Raw genomic sequence first — 17,958 nt, 5'->3', positions numbered from 1 at the left:
AGTGGGTTGAGGAATGACCAGCAGGTGGCGCTTGAAGTCAGACAATGTCCCCCAATGGGGGCGCAGGAACCCACAAGCCAAGGTGCCAGCTTTAAATCCTCAAAGTAAGGCCTTCTTAACCACTTGTCATAAAACACCCTGAGACACACATCTTGGAAAATAGAAATGTCAAGCTCAGCATCTTTGCCACATTTCAAGCCAGGTAATTACCTTCTCTCCCAAAGGGAATCTATTTTATGTATTTGTGTGCTTTCTAGGTTACAAGTTTCCCAAAGGCAATGATCTCGCTGCCTCCCCCTCACTCCACACAATGCCAAAGTGAAATGCACATTTTACAATAACAACTTAATTATTCTATATCCCTCTGAGCTACGTGATGGCCTGTTATATAATTGCCAGTAATACAGAAACCTATATAAACCTCATATAAACCCTCGCAATAAATGGAAGCTTTTATTTGACCTAGAAATAAACCGCGTATTTACTTCACCTTTCCAAAAGGAGAAAAAAAAGAAAAGCAAACCATTTCCCTGCTAGCCCAAATTGTAAGTCATTTCACATCAACAACAGCACTGCCTTTTACCTGGTCATTTTTATTAAGCTTTCAGAATTGAGGTTTTTTTTTTTTAAATGACACGCAACAAATACTTTGATATAATCTAAGATAATAAAATAGTTGAACAACTTTGACTTCTTTTTTTAAGATTTACATTTGTATAGAAACAATCTGTGGGGCGCCTCACCTCAAATGAAGGTGTCTAAAAACAGTGATTCGTCAACACTGCTATAAATATTTGTCTGGTTGAAAGATGTGTATTTCATTCCCAACTGAAATGTACCTCCATGCAGTTTCCCTTGGCTCCAGAGCTGTAGGCCACGGGAAGATGGCCAAGGAAAAAAAGAAAGAAAAAAAAAGCGACTATTTCTTCTCTCTTTCCTTTCCTAGTGTGAAGGACGGTGACTAGAACAGGGTAGTTACCAAAGCCAGGAAGAAATTAATTCCACAACTCTAGTCCAGGAACACCAAGGTCACATCTAATCTTTACCCAAGACTGCCTATCTGGGAAATGTTACCATGATGGCACAGTGGCATGCTGGTCCTCAAAGATTCCCTCCACTAACCTTGTCAGTCACTATAGCTAGCCTGTGACCATAAATTCTCCCTAAGGGCTGGTCCTTTTCATCACTGAAGGCTCGGCCTCTGCATTATGTCATGTGATTGCTATGTCTTTAGTGCCCAGGAAGAGTCCATAGTCTCCTAAGAAATGCCTCACCCACCCTCAGGTTCCCAAAGTGCCTAAGCACGAAGACCGCGGAGCCAGCGTCTCCACTGAACACCTCCCCACAGGTGCCTGGGACTCTGGCCTAGATGATCCCATTGATCTTGGTCCACTCATAGATGTCTTGTTCACACACTATGTCGGAGTTGATGAGAAGGTATCTGTCACCTACACAGAAATGCTTCTGGCAGGCGGCGCACTTGAAACACTCCAGGTGATACACTTTGTCTTTCACGCGCATCGTCATCTCATAGGCACGGATCCGCTTGTCACAGGAAGCACAGAGGCCATCTTGTCCAAAAAGCCTGGCATGAAAAGAAAAGGACGCTAAGAGACAGGGGCAGAGGGGCGGGGGTTGGCAATGACAGATTGATGTGAACCCACCTATCAGGATTCCAGGCAACGCTGCCATCTAATCGGATACAGTGGCAGGAAGATGGCAAGGTCCAAGCAGGACTGAGATACACAGTAATATACTATCTAAACATAAACATATGTAAGCAAGACAGCAGGACCCGATAATAGCCCATGAATCCTTCCCTGAAAACAAAATGACACCGTGACATTTTGTTGCTGTTATTCCTCTTTCCCTAAATTTTCCCTGCTTTTATCCATGCCTCTAGGCTGTGTAGACCTGCCATGGAAGCTTCCATGCAGCTGAAATGGCTTGTGAGGAGTTAGGCATGCAATATGTCTCCCTCCTAGAGGAACTTTGACTGTAGAAGAGGAGCTGGGCCAGCCCTCAGAGGGGTAAGTCACCAGGAATGCACTAAAATGGGTATCACTACCAGGCACCCGGTTCTACCACATTGACAGCCATGAATTTCACCCATTGGGGAGTGTGCCTGGAGTCACCCCCCATCCCTCGAGCTGCAAACTCCATGTCCACATGATCATTCACTGGAGCCCCAGCTGCCAGGAGACAGAGTATCCCGGGAGACAGATAGTGCCACTAATCATGCCTCAGAGACCCAGAGGACAAACAGGATCTCTCCATGATGCACAGAGCTCTTCATTCATGCTCCTCTTGCCCACTTAGCATGACTCTGGAGAGACAATTTTCTCACAGCTAAATCAAGTTTCTCCCTAGCCTCAGTGCATCAGCCACTTAATCAAGCAACACTTAGTGTTGAGGTGTGAGAAGCAACTTAGGAGTCAGGGCGATGGTTTGAAATAAGCTGGTCAGGGACTGGCAGCGTCAGCACCATCCAGGAACCTGTTAGAAACAGAAATTCTCAGCTGTCCCTATACCTGACAGGGACACATAAGAGAAGGCGCAGCAGACTGTGAGCTGATCGTCTAATGATGGCTAAACTTTGAAAATGAACCTGCCTGTAAGAAGAACATTAGGACAAGGACCAGAAGATGGTTTGGCCCTCCTGTCATCTACCTTGCTTAGATGTTAGTGCAACACCTAGGGCACATCAGAGCGTCAGAGGTCAGTGATTGAGCCGACATTGGCTATGTGTCCCAGGTGTGCTCTCAACTGCTGCTGCAGGGCCCTTTTTTTTGTAACCTAGCATGTCAGCATGTAGCTTCCGCATAAAATCTTTATTTCCAGCTAGTCCTTGGTCTCATTAGAAGTCCATACCAACTTATGAGATGAGAGAATCGACTGGTGTGCATCCAAAGAGGATGGAGGAGAGGTAAGGACAGCCACCAAGGCCTGCGACGTTTGGCCAGAATGGACGGCCTGTGAGGGAGGACTGTGAGCAGAGAGCAAGCCCACCGCAGCAGGGTCAGAGGTCATCCGGTTCTGGGTCCCGCCTTCTGTGCCGGAAGCAGACTCACCAATGGGGGAGAACAGTCTAACTTGCCAGAGCAGATGGTGGAGCTGTAGGTAACTGCCATGTTGGAGGTCACAGAGCAGAAAGAGCGTTCTGGTGTCCTGACTGTTCAGTAAGTTAAGGTTTGGGACTGAGCAGAGACACACGACTGAGAAAATTGTGCAGCAAATGAGTATGACTGCCTGAGGTCTGAGACCTTAAGAAAGTGGGAGCTTATTAAAGGGAAATCAGGGGGCAAATTACCACACCAGGCAGCTAATGGGAGGACAAAGACTAATGTCTGGGAGGTAAGTTCAGGTCCCAGAACCAACTCTAACTAGGTAACTGACCTGAGCAAATGACGTCCTCTCCTGGCTTCTGTGCCTACACTGTAAGCCCAAGGCTGGAGGCAGAGGTTTTGGCCACGCCCTCTAACAACTTGGGTCCTCGGAAATGCTAACAGTAACGAACTTGGCAGTTACTGTGTGCATTAACCTCTAGCTCACAGAATCCTCCTCTCAGCTGGATATCCCAGAAACAGACCACGGGGAGGATTTATGTTCAAGTGGTTTATGATGTCCTCTGGGTAAGTGAGAAGGAGGGGAGGGGTCAAGTAGCAATCCCACATGCACAGCCTTGAAGGGAGCTTTGGTCCTATGTCTGGGGACTCCTGACATATAAGTCCGGTCTCCAAGTGGCCCTGGCTCCCCTCTAAGCTGCAGGGATTGGGGACTCCCCTGAAGCATAGGTTTTTAGCACCAGGGTCTGGTGAGATGGCAGTTTTGGTTATAACAGGTGCTGGCTAGGCGTAGGTACCAGCTGTTGAAATAGAACCATAGGCTAGAGGGGATTGCCCTACATAAAAGTTCATGAAAACCGGATCTAAGGGGATCCAGGCTGGGTACCCAACACAGTGTAACAGCAGCAGGTTTGAGTTATAGAAGAGAGAGGGAGATGGGGGTGGAGGTGGGTGCCAGTGTGGGTCCTGCATATTTGAGGGTGAATGTCTCAAAAAGATTAGAAGAGAGTTGGCCGTTCAAGATCCTCACGGAGAGAGGCTGCTCTGGGGAGAAGGACTGAACCTGTCTGGAGGACCCTGAGTCACTCTGAACTCATCCTGTTAAAATAGCTCTGGATATGCCAAAGAACCGAGGCAAAGAAGTCCATGGCTGAAGGAAATAAAAATCCCTCCTCCATCAAGAGGTGTCAGCGCCTTAAGCTTTCTGCTGCCCATTTTAATAACAATAATATAAATATTAAAGGGTGGCTGGGAACGCCTGCACTAATGCAGAGTTAATTAACATGTTGCCTGGGAATGTAGCAGGGAGAAGAATTATTTCGTGTCACCAAGACACAAGTTAATTAACACTGGGCTTCTCCCAGACTATTTTTTTTCTTCTCCTTTTTGAAAATGGAAAAGATTAACAGGCCCAGGCAGCGCTGCCTTTCTTCCTGAATGTTCTATAAAGCCGGGGAGATAGGGAGGAATCGGCTCTTTGACCTTACTGTATCTGACTTCGTTTAATAAGATTCAAATGATTCAACAGGGAGGGAAGCAGGAGCCCAGTGGGAATCATTTACCCAGCTGCTTTCTGATGGATTTGGCAGACCTGGGGTGAGTAAAACCAGGTCTGCATTTATCTCCATTCTATTTTCTTAGGACTTAAAAAAAAGAAAGAAAGAAATTCAACAAAATTACAGTCAGACCTACTTACTCTCTCCTCCCATTTGCCCCCAAACCACTACATCTGCAATGATTTCAATCAAAGACTGCAGGCATGTAAAAGCTGCTTCGGTCTTTGCGTGGACGGATAAGCTTCCTCTGACTTCGGAACGACCCGCGGTTTTGTTTTTATTTCCCATGTGCAGTGCCCTGAGAGCACACATAGGAGGAAGAGCCTTCCTAGCAGCCAAGGGTACTGGAGTCGAAAAGAGCTTCTTGCCACGGGCTAGATGGTCCTAATGAATGGGGGCTGCGTGCTCAGTGGACCCTCTGCCACAGGAGGATGGTGAAGAACCAAGCTGAACAGCTGACCGGATCCAGCAGTGCAGGGCAGAGTTACCTCTGGTGAAGCTAACAAAGAAGCTAGAGGTGCTCGAACATGCCAGGCAGAGACACTCACCGGGTGCCAGGACACTCTCATTCAGAAATGCTTCTGTCTCACGTGGCCTGGTACACTTCCTATCTCACCCTTCCACGATACCATCCCCTTGTCCATTATAGCGGAAAATAATTTGTGATGCCCCCACGACACCTGTCAGTTATAAAGTCAGCCACCACCTACTTCTTAAGTCATGTACCAAGTACTTCATTCTAACCTTACAGTTACTATACCCATTTTACAGGCAGGAAATCGAGGTTTTGCCTAAGGCCAGTACTAGGAAGCAATGGAGTAGTGAGTGAGTGCCTCAAACCTCCTGACTCCAGAGTCTTCACCTTTGTAACTGATGAATGCTAGCCTCCTGCTAGGAAACTTAGTGCTCGGGGCTCAAGAACAGAATGCTATTTTAAAAGTTCTCATCAATAATATTGGAGTCATGCAAAGGAATATCTACATATATGCATACATTTATTGAGTATCAAATGAGAACCCACCCCCAAACTTATGAACGAATTCTCTCTCTTCCCCTAATTCCCCTGATATTTCCCTACGCATACTTCTCCAAACCCTATCCTGCCCCCACAGAATTTTGTCCTTATTCTGAATTCCGTGTTTATTCTTCTCTCACCTTTAAAAACCTCGGTGATTTACCACGCAGGGCTGTGTCTCTGCAAACATGGCCACAGCAAAGGAAGAGCTCACGGCTTCTCTGAAGAGGCAGTGGAGGTTCAGCCTCCACAGCCTAGCCTCCTTAGGCAGGAACCAGAGACTATGTGTCCAAACCCAGATGTGCCCAGAAGTGTGAGGGATTTACCTGAGATAGTCTCTCCTGCACAGCTTCCGTCCCAGCTTGTAGTAGAGGCGCCGGCCCACCTCTCCCAGCCGACACCCACAGAGGTCACAGCTGAGGCAATCCTCGTGCCAGTACTGGTCGATGGCTTTCAGGAAGTAGCGGTCCCCTATGTTCTGCTGGCAGCCACCACATGTCAGCAGGGATGGGGGGATCTGCAGCACCTCATCCACGGGTTCCCTGGGGAGGGGGCCAAGCATTAGGAAAAGCTCGCCGAAGGGAGACAAGCACAAGGTCTCAGGAATTGCTCCATGCCCAGGGTTCTGTGGGGAACCTCACTACATTTCCTTCCAGGAAATAAGGAGAAAAGACTCCCTAACTCAGACTGCACAGACACAGGCAACCTTGGATAAAGATGGGAGTGGGATAGAGAGAACTTAGCATCTGAAAAATTGAAGACAGAATACCAGGAGGTGTCCAAGGCCCTGCAGATAGTGTTGATCCCTTGACTACATTCCTGCACCTCGTGGGCACCTCTGATCCTGTCTGCTTCTTCCACCTTCCCTTCCTGCTCTGCTCCGTCTTCCCAGCCCTCCCTCCCTTTTTTCTTTGGCACTGCCAAATCCCAAGAATATACTTGGGACCAAAGGAGCTGCTCATAGTCAAAGCATCTGATGACCCAGTGTGCTAAAACCTACAGATAATCTGTTGGATCCACCCTACTGAAGCCCTTCCCATTGCACAGAATCAAAGGAAGAGAAAGAAGAAGAAAGCCACCGAGATTACATCAGGTTGCCTTCTCTTTCCAAAACAGAAAGTTCCATCCATATCTAATTATTCCAACTGAAGTTTTGCATTCTTTCTTACATTCTGCATGAATCTTTGGCTGGAGATTGAGCTTCATAGGTAGAGGGATGGCCTAACCTATCAGAGGCCCAACGGTCACCTCTCCGGTGCCACGGAAAGTGGGGACATAATCCCAGCGCATCCTGAGGCGGAACCTGGAGGAGCAGGATTTCATCAGCATCATCCAGAGGCTCAGGGCTACACTAGACACCGTCTCGAAGAATACTAGATCCGAACGAATCTTTGGGAGGAAATCTAGGTTACGGTGTGATTCTTAACAGATAGCGGACATTGGTGAGGTGTTGTTTTTTCTTTCTTCATACTTTTTCAGGGTAGCAAAAATAGTGTGAATAAAATTAAATTAGTAAAGAGAGTGGAAGAGGGGACCACATGATGGACCTAAAGGAGTGGAAGGTGATTAAAAGTCACTCTGATACCAAAGTCACTCTGTTCACAGTGATTCTGAGGGATGTGTTCTTGGATTTAATAAGTTGTATGCTGGGGATCACAAGCTGCTTATGAGGTTAGAGTGCTTGTCGCCAAGCCTATGTGGTCCCCAGGACACACACAGTGGAAAGAAAGGGCCAGCAGGTTGTTCTATATATAACCATGCATATAGATATACACACAAGCAAGCAAGAGCAAGTGCACATGCTCACACACGCACACACACACACGAACGGTAAAAACTATTTTAAAGATACACATACATAGGGCCCTCTGCTTGCTCTGCCTTCCTAGAACCTGAATACTTTTGTTTTACATGTAAGAAGAAATAACTTTTCTGAGGGAAAATGGCACGGGAGAAAGGACTGTGATAGCAAATAGGAGACAGAGACACTTAATGCTTGTTGACTTGTAATAATTAATGTGCTCCTGGAACATTATTTAAATAAAACCTACTTTTTAAAAAAAATCTAGTGGTTTTATTTTTTTCAAATTAAAATTGGCTTTCATTCCTTTGATGAAATGTCCAATGGCGTTTCCTCTTGGGTACCCTGGGCGACACGTCTGTGCCTCTGATCTTTATTTGGCACATTTCCCAAGTGACCTTGTGACCCAATTGGCCTGTGCCCATGAGGCTCAGCGGCATTACAGTTGGGGACAGTGAGACTCGGGGAATGGCTGTGTACAGGGCACTCCAGCATCTTCAGGTGACCCATCCGTTGTAAATATTTAGCTAAACACTAATGTCAAATCCACCATTATAGCACAAAATATAAGATTACCTTCTTCAAGAACCAGGAAGTTCGAAGCTCAGTTTCTTTGAGAAAAACAATGATCAAGTCAAGTGTTAGGTGTCGTTTGTTGTTTCGGTGTTGACGATCAAACCCATGTCCCTTGTCACTTTAGGTAAGTGATCTTCACTGTGATTCCTTTCTCCATTCTTTTTGTTTGTATTGTTCTTAAAGATTTAATTTTATTTTTAATTGTATGTATGTGTGTGGGTACATATACACAAGGGCAGGTGCCCCAGAAGGCCATAGGCATCAGATCCTGGCAATGGAGTCACAGAGGGTTGTGAGCCACCGAATATGGGTGCTAAGCATCCAACTTGGGTCTCCTATAAGAGTAGGAGATGCTCTTAGCCCCTGAACTGCCGGTTCTCTCTCCATCAAGTGGGTTCTAGGGATCAAACTCAGGTCATCAGACACAGGGCAAGCGCCATTAGCAGCTGAGGCAGCTCACACGCCCTTTCTGTCCCTTTAAAATTTAAGACAAGATCTCACTAGGCCCAGGCTGGTCTGGAACAGTTCTTCTGCCTCAGCCTCTCATGTATATAGACTTACGGGTGACGTGGGCTAAGACCTTAAATAGTTTAAATAATACACCAGAAGTTGCCGGGTTGCCGGGCAGTGGAGGCACACATCTTTAAATCCCAGCATTCTTGAGGCAGAGGCAGGCAGATCTCTGAGTCTGAGGCCAGCCTGGGTTACAGAGTGAGTTCCAGGACAGCCAGGGCAACAAAGAGAAGCCCTGTTGGTATGTGTGTGTGTGTGTGGGGGGGTACTAGAGTCTTTTTTTCTATAGGGTATACATAAGGGCTTCCATCCTCATATCCTCATATCTGAAAGTTAACCAAGATCCGTGGCCTGTTCAAGTGCACCAGTTCAGAATCAAATCTCTTCCCTTTGCATAGCTCAAGGTTTTACATTGGGCTTTCAGAATCACCCACAGATCTTCATCATGTTTGATGCCCAGATGGCTGATGTTGGTCAAAGCCAACTTTGAAAAGGAAGAATTTGCACTTAGCTAGAACAAAGCCCTCCAGAATTAAGATGATCCGAAGGGATCACCAACTGCATGGCAAAGGGAATCTCTGTGCATGAGTTCTGGCTTCCTGTGCACATGATACCTTTGCACGAGCCTAGGCAAGGGCTGACCTGCATCTGGAGATGCGATGGTACAGACCCAAGCTGGCTTCGAGCAAGCACTCGGTGAGGCCGCTGGCAAGAGAGTGAGATGCAGGAGAAAGAGACATGCCGGTCTGAGGACAGATATGGACAGGACCAGACTCTGACTCAGTTTACCTTTCTATAATTAATGACATGCCATTCTCTCTGGTGAACAATTCAAGCCAAAGACTGAATGAAATTTACCTTAAGTTAATATTTGATATCCTTCTACCAGCCTGTCCTAAATAGGACACCTGAGTGTCCCTTTAGCTTTGATTTCTGGTAAAATTTCTCAAAAATTTCCCAGACAGAGGGGAAATTTTCCACAGACATTTCCCACAGGGCTTGCCCATCTTCAGTTACAGCCTTCCTTTACTGGGCACATCCTGCAGGACGGATGAACTGGGACGAACATCCTGAGGACCTCGTGAACTGGGTGCTCACTATTACAGCCGTATACCTTTCAGGTTTTTAGTCTGGGGCAAAAAAGACACAAACTTTAGTCAGAGCGAACTTCCCTTACAGAACCCAATCCTCAGGCTGGAGAGAAGGCTTGGCAGTTAAGGATGCTTTCTGTTCTTCCACAGGACCCAGGAGTCTCCACACGCAAAACAGGTGAGTGTCTGTATCTGTGACTCCTGTTCTAGGAGACTCCTCACCTCTAGCCTCCAGAGCACCTGCGCTCAGGTGCTCACACACATCCATGCAGTTAGTATTTTTTTTTTTAAAGGCACCAAACTCTGTAGACTCAATGTCTAATATAGGATTCATAGTGAAGTTGTGCTGATAGGAAAGCAGTAAACACCAGTTCACCAGACCCACTCCCTTACTGTGTAATCTTATGTCTCGTCCAACCTCTGAAAACTCGGGGCTCAGATGTAATTCTAAATGTATTTTTAAAAGGGAACAAGCTACAGACACCGACTCTTTTTTTAAAGGGTTGTTGTTTTTCCTGAGATTTTAAGGAAGCTGGTCTTTATGTCAACAAACCTAGCTCCTTTCTGAGCTGTGTGTCTTAACCTTCAAGACTGAAGAGTGATGTTTATATTCTCTCTGGATCGTGGGACTTCCTGTGTTTTATGAGAACACGCTGGGTTTTTATGCTGCTGACTGAGGGTAAAGCCCAGGTAAATAAACACCACAGAAGGCTGAAATTGAAGGGGGGGGGCGAGTAGGAAAACTTCAGCAGGAAAGCACAATTCTTTTAAAGCAGGAAAAGAAAAGGAGGAAAAAACCCCACCAAAACAAATGCATCTTAAAAGCCCAAATGGACAAGTCATTAACCAGCTCCTTTGGTCTTGTGTTAACAAATCCCTTCAAAGGATTAGATGAGGACTTCAAAGGAATAAAAACTCAAAACCAGACAGCTAATGATTCTTAAAAGGGCATTTGCGTGGACATGAAAAAAAAACCAACAAAAAACAAAACAAAACAAAACAAAAAAAAAAACCCGACACCTCCATTCCTGGCTCCCCTTGTTAAATCTAGAGAATGGGCTAGGGTACAGGCTGTGGAATGGGGGTGTTTTTTGCAAACCAGCGCAAAGCTCAGAGCATAAGACAGTACATGCTCATACAACTCTTGGTTTGCTGACCCCAAGCCCTTCTGAAAGTTTGATGAGATTCTGTACCCTAGGAAAACACACTGGAACAATAAAAAAAAAAAAAAAAAAAAAAAAAAACCAACTTTCGAGGTTCACATGCCCACAGTAGGAGACTCATGGGAGGGGTGAACATGCACCCGGAGGAACTCTGGATTAGCAATTCTAGAAGTCTCTGGAGGTCAGAACCAGTCCCCAGATGGACAGGCGGACCTCATCGACTATCTGCTCTACTCCGGGCCTGGCAGTAGACTGTCAGAGACACCAGGGACGTTCTGGTTGGGATGCCCCTCTTTCCAAAGCCAAATAGACAAAAAGGAAGGGAACCTGGAGAGGGTGGGACGAAAGGGGAGAAGGCAGAATCTCGTCCTCCACTCTCCCTGCCCTGCACCTGTGCCTCGGAGCTCCGGGTGCCTGCTCCTGGGCAAACTTTCCGGCCCTGGTGAAGGTTTGGGGAGCTTTCTAGATAGCCCGGAGCGGTCCGCGGGGTCGATCCCAGTTACAGCTTCCTCCAGTTCCGCCCAGCCCCTCTCCGTGTCTCCAGAGTCACCCGCGAGGAAAGAGAACCCCTGCGACACCGAGGGACCAAGGGCATGCTGCGGGCGCGCACCTGAAGTCAGCCCCTCGCGCCCTGCCTGGGACCCGGTGTGGGGTGCGGGGACAGAAGCGCCACACTTACTCAGACGGGTCCAGGCTCTTCCTTTCGATGGCCGAGGACATTGGGGAGGGGGGCGGCGTGCCGGGCGGCGGGGGCGCTCCCTTTGTGGCGCGTGGCTGGCTAGCTGCCTGGACTCGGACCCCCTCGGGTGCTCGGGCGCCGCCGCTCCTGCGCCTCCTCTTGCTCGGTCGCTCCGCCGGCGAGCTCGCCCCTCCACGCTCAAGGACAGTCACCGCGCTCCCTTCAAACGCCAAAGAGAGAGAGCGAATCACCCAGCTGCCCCGCGCGCGACGGCCGAGGCAGGGGGCCGGGGAGCAGCCCGGCCTCCCTCCGGCGGCTGCGACAGCTGCCGCTGCTCAAGACTTAACCTTCCATCCCGGTCCCGCTGCGGTCACCACAGCCGCCGCCGCCGCCCGGTCCCGATCGCGCGCAGTCGCCGGCTCCGCCCGGCCGCCCCGAACCCCTCGCACCTTCGCCGGGGTCGGGGCGCCGAGGGCAGAGAGGGGGCGGCGGCCTGGGGGCGGGGAGCGGACCGCGCGGCTCTCCCCGGGCTCCCTCCTCTCTCGCGAAGGTCTATTTTCGCTCAGCTTCCCTCTGTCTCTGGTTTCATTTCCTTTTTCCTGATCACGATTCAAATACAATAGAAAAATCACATTTAAAGAGACAGCTGCCGCCCCCTCCCCTTTTTTCTTCCTTTTAAAAAAAAAAAAAAAACGGGGCTCCTGGGGATTAGCAATCCAAACAGCAGCGGCGGCAGCGGCGGCAGCGGCGACGGCGGCAGCCCCGACTTGGCTTCTTAAAGGGACCCGTGGCAGAGACCGAGAGTCTTCCCTGAGCACCACTCCTGGGGCAAGAAGCCCGCTGCCACTAAACCGTCCTTTTCAGAGTTCCCCTTCTGCCCTTTCCCTTTGGTTTCAGGCTGAAAGTAACCACCTGGCGGTTCCAGCAGGAAAGAAATGCAAACGTTGCTAGTGGCTGGCTAGCGAGCGCTCGTCTCGGGTTCGAGGTCCCAAGACCACGGTCGTGGAGCCCTACGAAGCCTGAGACAGTGCGGCTCTGCTGGCAGCAAGCTCGTAGCTGCGACTGCGCTCCAGAGAGGGGACGCGAGCTGTATGACCAGGGACCTCACGCGCTAGGTGCGCCTGAGCAGAGCTGGGGGCAGCTAATCCCGCAGGGAGGGTGGCTGGGAGGGACCACGTTGTCCGGGTCTCCTCTCCATCTGCTGGCGGCAGAATTCCCTCCCTCAGCATCTTTCAAAGAGCGAACTCCAGCGGTTAGGCTGGCCCTCTCTGTAAAGTATCAGCAATACTTGTACCGGAGGAAGTTCCTTGCCAATAATCAAGGACCTTACAGTTGTTACTTACTATTATTTTGCCCTATATAAAGCAAAGAAAAGGACAAGTTTCTCCTTCAAACTTGAAGGCAAATTCTAGGACAAAGAAATGCAGAAGGGAAAGAAGGGGGCTCTAGCTAGCTAGTTTTACAGGGAGAAAAACCCAGGTTCTTCTGGGCCTCGAGTTCCTTGAAACTGAGTTCAGAAATGATCGTTCAAGGCCCGTTAGCTTATGATAAGGACAGTCTTCAGGTTTGTGAAGAGGAAAATTCCGAGTGCCTTCAGAATCCATCGTTTAGTAAGAACAGCCTGGATCAAGGACGTAGGCATTTCAGCCCCATTTTAAAGACGGCTTTAATAGCCTGAAGATGATTGTTGAAGTCAGAACAGAAATCCTGGATTCCTGGTACAGAGCAAAATCCTCACTGATTTCTCCCTAGCACTAACCTGAACCACACCCACAGATTCCTGTCATTTTTTTGCCTCCACGTTCTGAAATTTATACTGAAGGGGAATAATTAAAATCTGTGTCTGTGCGCATACCCTCGGGTTGGTCCAAAACCCACCTTCAGTATATAAAAAGACATTTTCCTATTTAAGTCCTTGTTCTTTAAATTAAGAAAACAAACATCTTTACAATGTTTATGCAAGCCTAAATTATATGACAAATACATAACTTGTTATTCTGCTTTCATTTCTATCTGAAGTGAAAATAAACATTGTTCGTGGTAGCACAGGCCAGTAATCCCAGGAAGGGGCAGGAGCATTAGGAACTAATTCAAGGTCATCCTCCCCTACAAAGTTAGTTAAAGGCCAGTCCGGGCTACAGGAGCCAGTGTCTCAAAACCAAAACCAAAAGAAGAAAAGGAAGCAGTGAAAACACACGGGTTGTGATTAGCAGTATGTCTACTTAATACTGATGTTCCAATGCTGAGCCACTAGAACCATACTTCCTGGGGTTGATTTAGGCTCTTAGCAGCTCATGTGACCAGGAAAACTACCCTCAAGGTACAGCGCAGAGAAAGTGGCGGAGGATTCTGCCTGTGCTGTGGCCTCCCTTTACCATCATGTGAACTGGGCCAAACAAGGAGAGTTTACACTATCAGCGTCCTTGTTAGTAAAATGGGAATAATGGGACTTACTAACTGGTATAAGTTGGTGTAAGGATTGGCTGAACTGTGCACCATATATATATATATATATATATATTTCCCAGCATATGACCCATGGATCTGTAATGAAATGAGAATATATATATGTACATATATATATATATGTATGTATATATATATGACCCATGGATCTGTAATGAAATGGATATATATGGAATATATATATATATATACATATATATATATATTTGATAGCATTGGGGTTAGTTACTAAAATAAATATCTCCCTGGGCTCCAAGAGGTAACTTTGGAATGGCCAAGTCCAGGGCATAAAGATTCCTTTATGCTTTGATCTGAATGTGTTAAAGGGAGGGGAGAAGGGAGAGGGAAAAGAGAGGGAGAGGGAGAGCTTGCATGACTTTGGGTCAATTTCTTGTCTTTCACAACTCTTTGGGGAGAGCCGTTCTTTCAGAAGGTGCACCTTTGATATGATGATATCTTAAGATTTCAATTTCACACACCACGGCTGTAAGAAATTACTGCCTACTGGTGGGACTTCGTTCCCTTTCTATGGGCAATTAAGTAGCCCAAATTTAAGTATAACATTTAGAATCAAGTCTCAAAATGTGCTTTTTATGTCTTTTTATTATGAATGATTTTAAAGCAATCATGGCCTTATGGTGTCTTCCCATAGCATCCAGTAACTGCCATGTTTGGAGTAGCTTCAGCTACTCTGAGGCGATTTGAATGTGTAAAACGAGAGCTAAAGGAATCCTTGCTTGACCCCTACCCAGCAGGACTAATCTGTAATTTCTCCCCCACCCTTGCAAATATATTAAATACCCTGAAGTTTAGGCATTCCCAAGTTTTCCTTCTGAAATAAGAATGTCAGAAGTCTGAGTCAGTCTGCATGATAAATGTTCCACACCTCCCCCCCTCTGTTTTTTTTTTTCTCCTTAGTACATTTACACTTATTTTCCTGGAAAAAAGTGTCAGATGTGACTATGACTACATGTCTTTGCTAAAGTGAGCTTCTGCTATGAGTGAAGCGTCACTCGGGGAAAATGCTAACAACGGCAATTTACTTCTGTTGCTGTTGTATCGTTAGTTGTGACAGTCACAGAAGTAAAGATCTCTTTTCATATGGTTTCAGCTCAGTTGTTGCGGGCATCTGACTTCTAGCCAATCAAGACCTCCTCCAGAGAGACTGGGGTGCTGTGGGAGGAGCTGAGGTGAGAGAGACTCCAGCGTTTGCCTACTCATTTGGGAACTTCTCAGGGCCAGTTTGTTCTGTTACTAACTTTAGCCATAAACAAATCAGGTTTTGTAGGAAGGAGTATCAAATTAATCTTTTCCTCCTCTTTTATCTGAGTCTTAGGAGCATGGACATAGGAATTACGTAGACAGAACTCCGGTGTGTGATTTGGGGGAAGTTACTTCACCTCTGAACCTCGATTTCTCTATCTGTCACATGGAGGTTCTTAAAAGGTCCGATGGGGGCTGGAGCAGGGCCGATATCACTGGGTTGCCTGTTCATCTTATAGGGGTTGTCGGAGGGATAATATGTGCAAAAATGCTTTGCACAATGGCGGTGCCTAGAAAACGCTCAGAAATGATAGCTGTTGCTATTACTCCATCTTTCAGAAGCAATCATCACCACATCAAGAAGCAGCAATCTTCCAGCCAATCAAGACATCCGCTAGAGACGGCTGAGATGGGGTGCCTCAGGAAGGGCTGAAGTGAGAGAGACTCCAGTATTTGCGAATCTCCAGGCTTAGCGATCCTCATAGTTCAGACAGTAACCTAGAACTGTGCCCATCGGGCCTGAGGGAGCTGCAGGCAACGCCACTGCTTCCTGCTCCACAGCGTGCTCCCGCCGCATCCAGATTTTATTCACTGACTTTCTGCATCTCAGCCACTTACAGAGTGCTCTTTGAGAAGTGAGAGGCCAGTGGCTGGAGATTTGGATCTGTTAGCAAAGTGCTTGCCACAAAAGCATGAGAACCTGGGTTCTTATCCCCGGCACCCTTGCAAAAACTTGGCAGCTTCTCTAGTCTAGCTGCAGAGACAGGGATCCTAGGTACTTGTAACCAGCCAGAGTAGGCAATGAGTGAGTTGCATGTTCCTGGAGAGACCCTGACTCAAAAGAGGAGGTGGAGAGCAATAAAGAGAATATGCTGACCTCTGTGACCTCTGGCCTTCACAAGATCAAATGTGTAGGCGTGGTGTGTGACAGAGAAGGGGAGGGAGAGAGGGGAGAGGAAGCCAAGACTGCTATAGACTTGGGCCTGCTCTGAAATGTCCATTCACACAGAGCAGAGTATAAATTGTGGCTGTTCCTGCTGGAAGGGGCCTGAGAAATGCAGGGACCTTTCATCTCCTCCTTGTTGCAGATGGAGTTCGAAGGCTTCCCTCCCAGCGAGCCTGCCCACGCTTCACCCACAAGTGCCTCTGCCTTCCTTGATCTTTGGCTTGTGGCCTGGCTTCTTCCTTCCTTTGCTTCCACATCTGTACACTGGGACGTTCAGAGCACTGTCTCCTACTGCCTTTATAGGACTCAGCAAAATGAAACAGACGCTTGGAGAGGAAACCAGTGCGTAGTAGTTCCTGTAAAACTTTTGCCCATTGAACATCGTCATCTTCAATAGAATGAATAAAAACCAAGTCTGCCTTCAAGACAGTTTTGAGTGTACACTGATGATTCAAATCCTTTAACAGACTGAGCAAGTGAGAGTCAGCTGCTCCTTCTTCCACTGTGACTGACTCTGCCAACTTGAGTACTGGACCCTGAGTTCCTAGGCTGCTTCAAGCTCGAGGTAAAGCAGAGGTGGGTAAAGAGACTCTCAGAGCTGGCATTGTGGTCTGTTTCCGGGAACTCGCTTCTCTGCAGCTGTAGAGGCAGCCCCAGCTAAGTAACACAATGCAAGGAATCCAGTTCACCACATTAGCAATCCAGATTCCCGGTGTGGGCCTGACATCTACTATACCCATGACCTCGTACCTCTCAGTCTTTGTGCATGGATCACATCAGCTGGCTCCAACTGGGGGCTCTTGCACTGCTCTCATCTCTGCCTAAAACGTTCTTTCTTTCCTCCCTCTCTGCCTGCCCACGTGTGTGCGTGTGCATGTGTGTGTGTGTGTGTGTGTGTGTGTGTGTGTGTGTGTGTGTGTGAGGGGGGGTAGCCTGGCTGCTTAACCTTGTCTCACTAAGTAGCTGATGAGAATCTTGAATTTCTGATCCTCCCCTTTGCCTCCAAAGTGCTTGGATTCCAGTTGTGTCACCACACCCAGCTTCTGAGCTGCTCTTTCTCCCATCATCCTATAGGGCTCATGAACTTCATTTAGTTCTCTGTTAAAATGTTTTATTCTTGGAAGGGGCATTTAAAATGTAACTTTAGGGGGAGAGATGGTTCAGTGGTTAAGAACACCTAGTAGTCTTCCTAAGGACACCATTCAGTTCCCCATACCCACATCAGATAGCTCACAATTACCTGTGACCACAGTTCCAGGGGATCCAATACCCTCTGGTCTCCGGGAATACTCACATATACTCATGCAGTCATACATACACACTCACATGCACACTCACACACATACACATAAAGATAAATGAACGGGGGCTGGGGATTTAGCTCAGTGGTAGAGCGCTTACCTAGGAAGCGCAAGGCCCTGGGTTCGGTCCCCAGCTCCGAAAAAAAGAACCAAAAAAAAAAAAAAAAAAAAAAAAATAAATGAACGGATCTTTAAAAATAAAGTCCAACTTTTCACCCCTCCCAAGCTCCATCACCCTGCTGCATCCTCACTCATTTCTCTGCAACAGGAACCGCTGTTCTTGCTGTGTTTGGCCGGGGCGCTCTCTCCCCAACGCCCAGCCTCTTTCCTAGGAAGAATGGAAGTTCTACAAAGGAAGAAACTGTTTCTGACTTGTGCTCACCTCTGTCTTTAGCACGATCATGTGACAGCACATGGCAAGTTCTTGATAAATTAAATCGAATCAATAAATGATAAATGTGCCAATGGCAGATCTGCGACTCCCCCTTGGCCCAAGCATGCTCCCACCATCAGTGTTTTCTGA

General features: G+C 47.5%; 1 protein-coding gene across 3 annotated transcripts; it reads right to left on the bottom strand.

The window, feature by feature from the left end:
• Positions 1-573: 573 nt before the first annotated feature.
• On the bottom strand, positions 574-12,557 carry Lmo2 (LIM domain only 2). Of its 3 annotated transcripts, none has more exons than XM_032903818.1 (4): positions 12,372-12,557; positions 11,460-11,679; positions 5,963-6,178; positions 574-1,585 (listed from the first exon to the last, which is right to left on the bottom strand). In XM_032903818.1, exons 2-4 carry the CDS (start codon positions 11,498-11,500, stop codon positions 1,366-1,368), a joined length of 477 nt encoding a protein of 158 aa, XP_032759709.1. In that variant the 5' UTR covers positions 11,501-11,679; positions 12,372-12,557; the 3' UTR covers positions 574-1,365. The 3 variants fall into 3 exon arrangements, with proteins under 3 accessions (XP_032759709.1, XP_032759707.1, XP_032759708.1); XM_032903816.1 differs by lacking the exon at positions 12,372-12,557 and adding an exon at positions 11,807-12,067; XM_032903817.1 differs by lacking the exon at positions 12,372-12,557 and adding an exon at positions 11,909-12,064.
• Positions 12,558-17,958: the final 5,401 nt, after the last annotated feature.

The sequence above is a fragment of the Rattus rattus genome, chromosome 5 (genome assembly GCF_011064425.1).
Source record: "Rattus rattus isolate New Zealand chromosome 5, Rrattus_CSIRO_v1, whole genome shotgun sequence".
NCBI lineage: Eukaryota > Metazoa > Chordata > Mammalia > Rodentia > Muridae > Rattus > Rattus rattus.
This window is presented reverse-complemented; position numbering and strand designations above follow the sequence as displayed.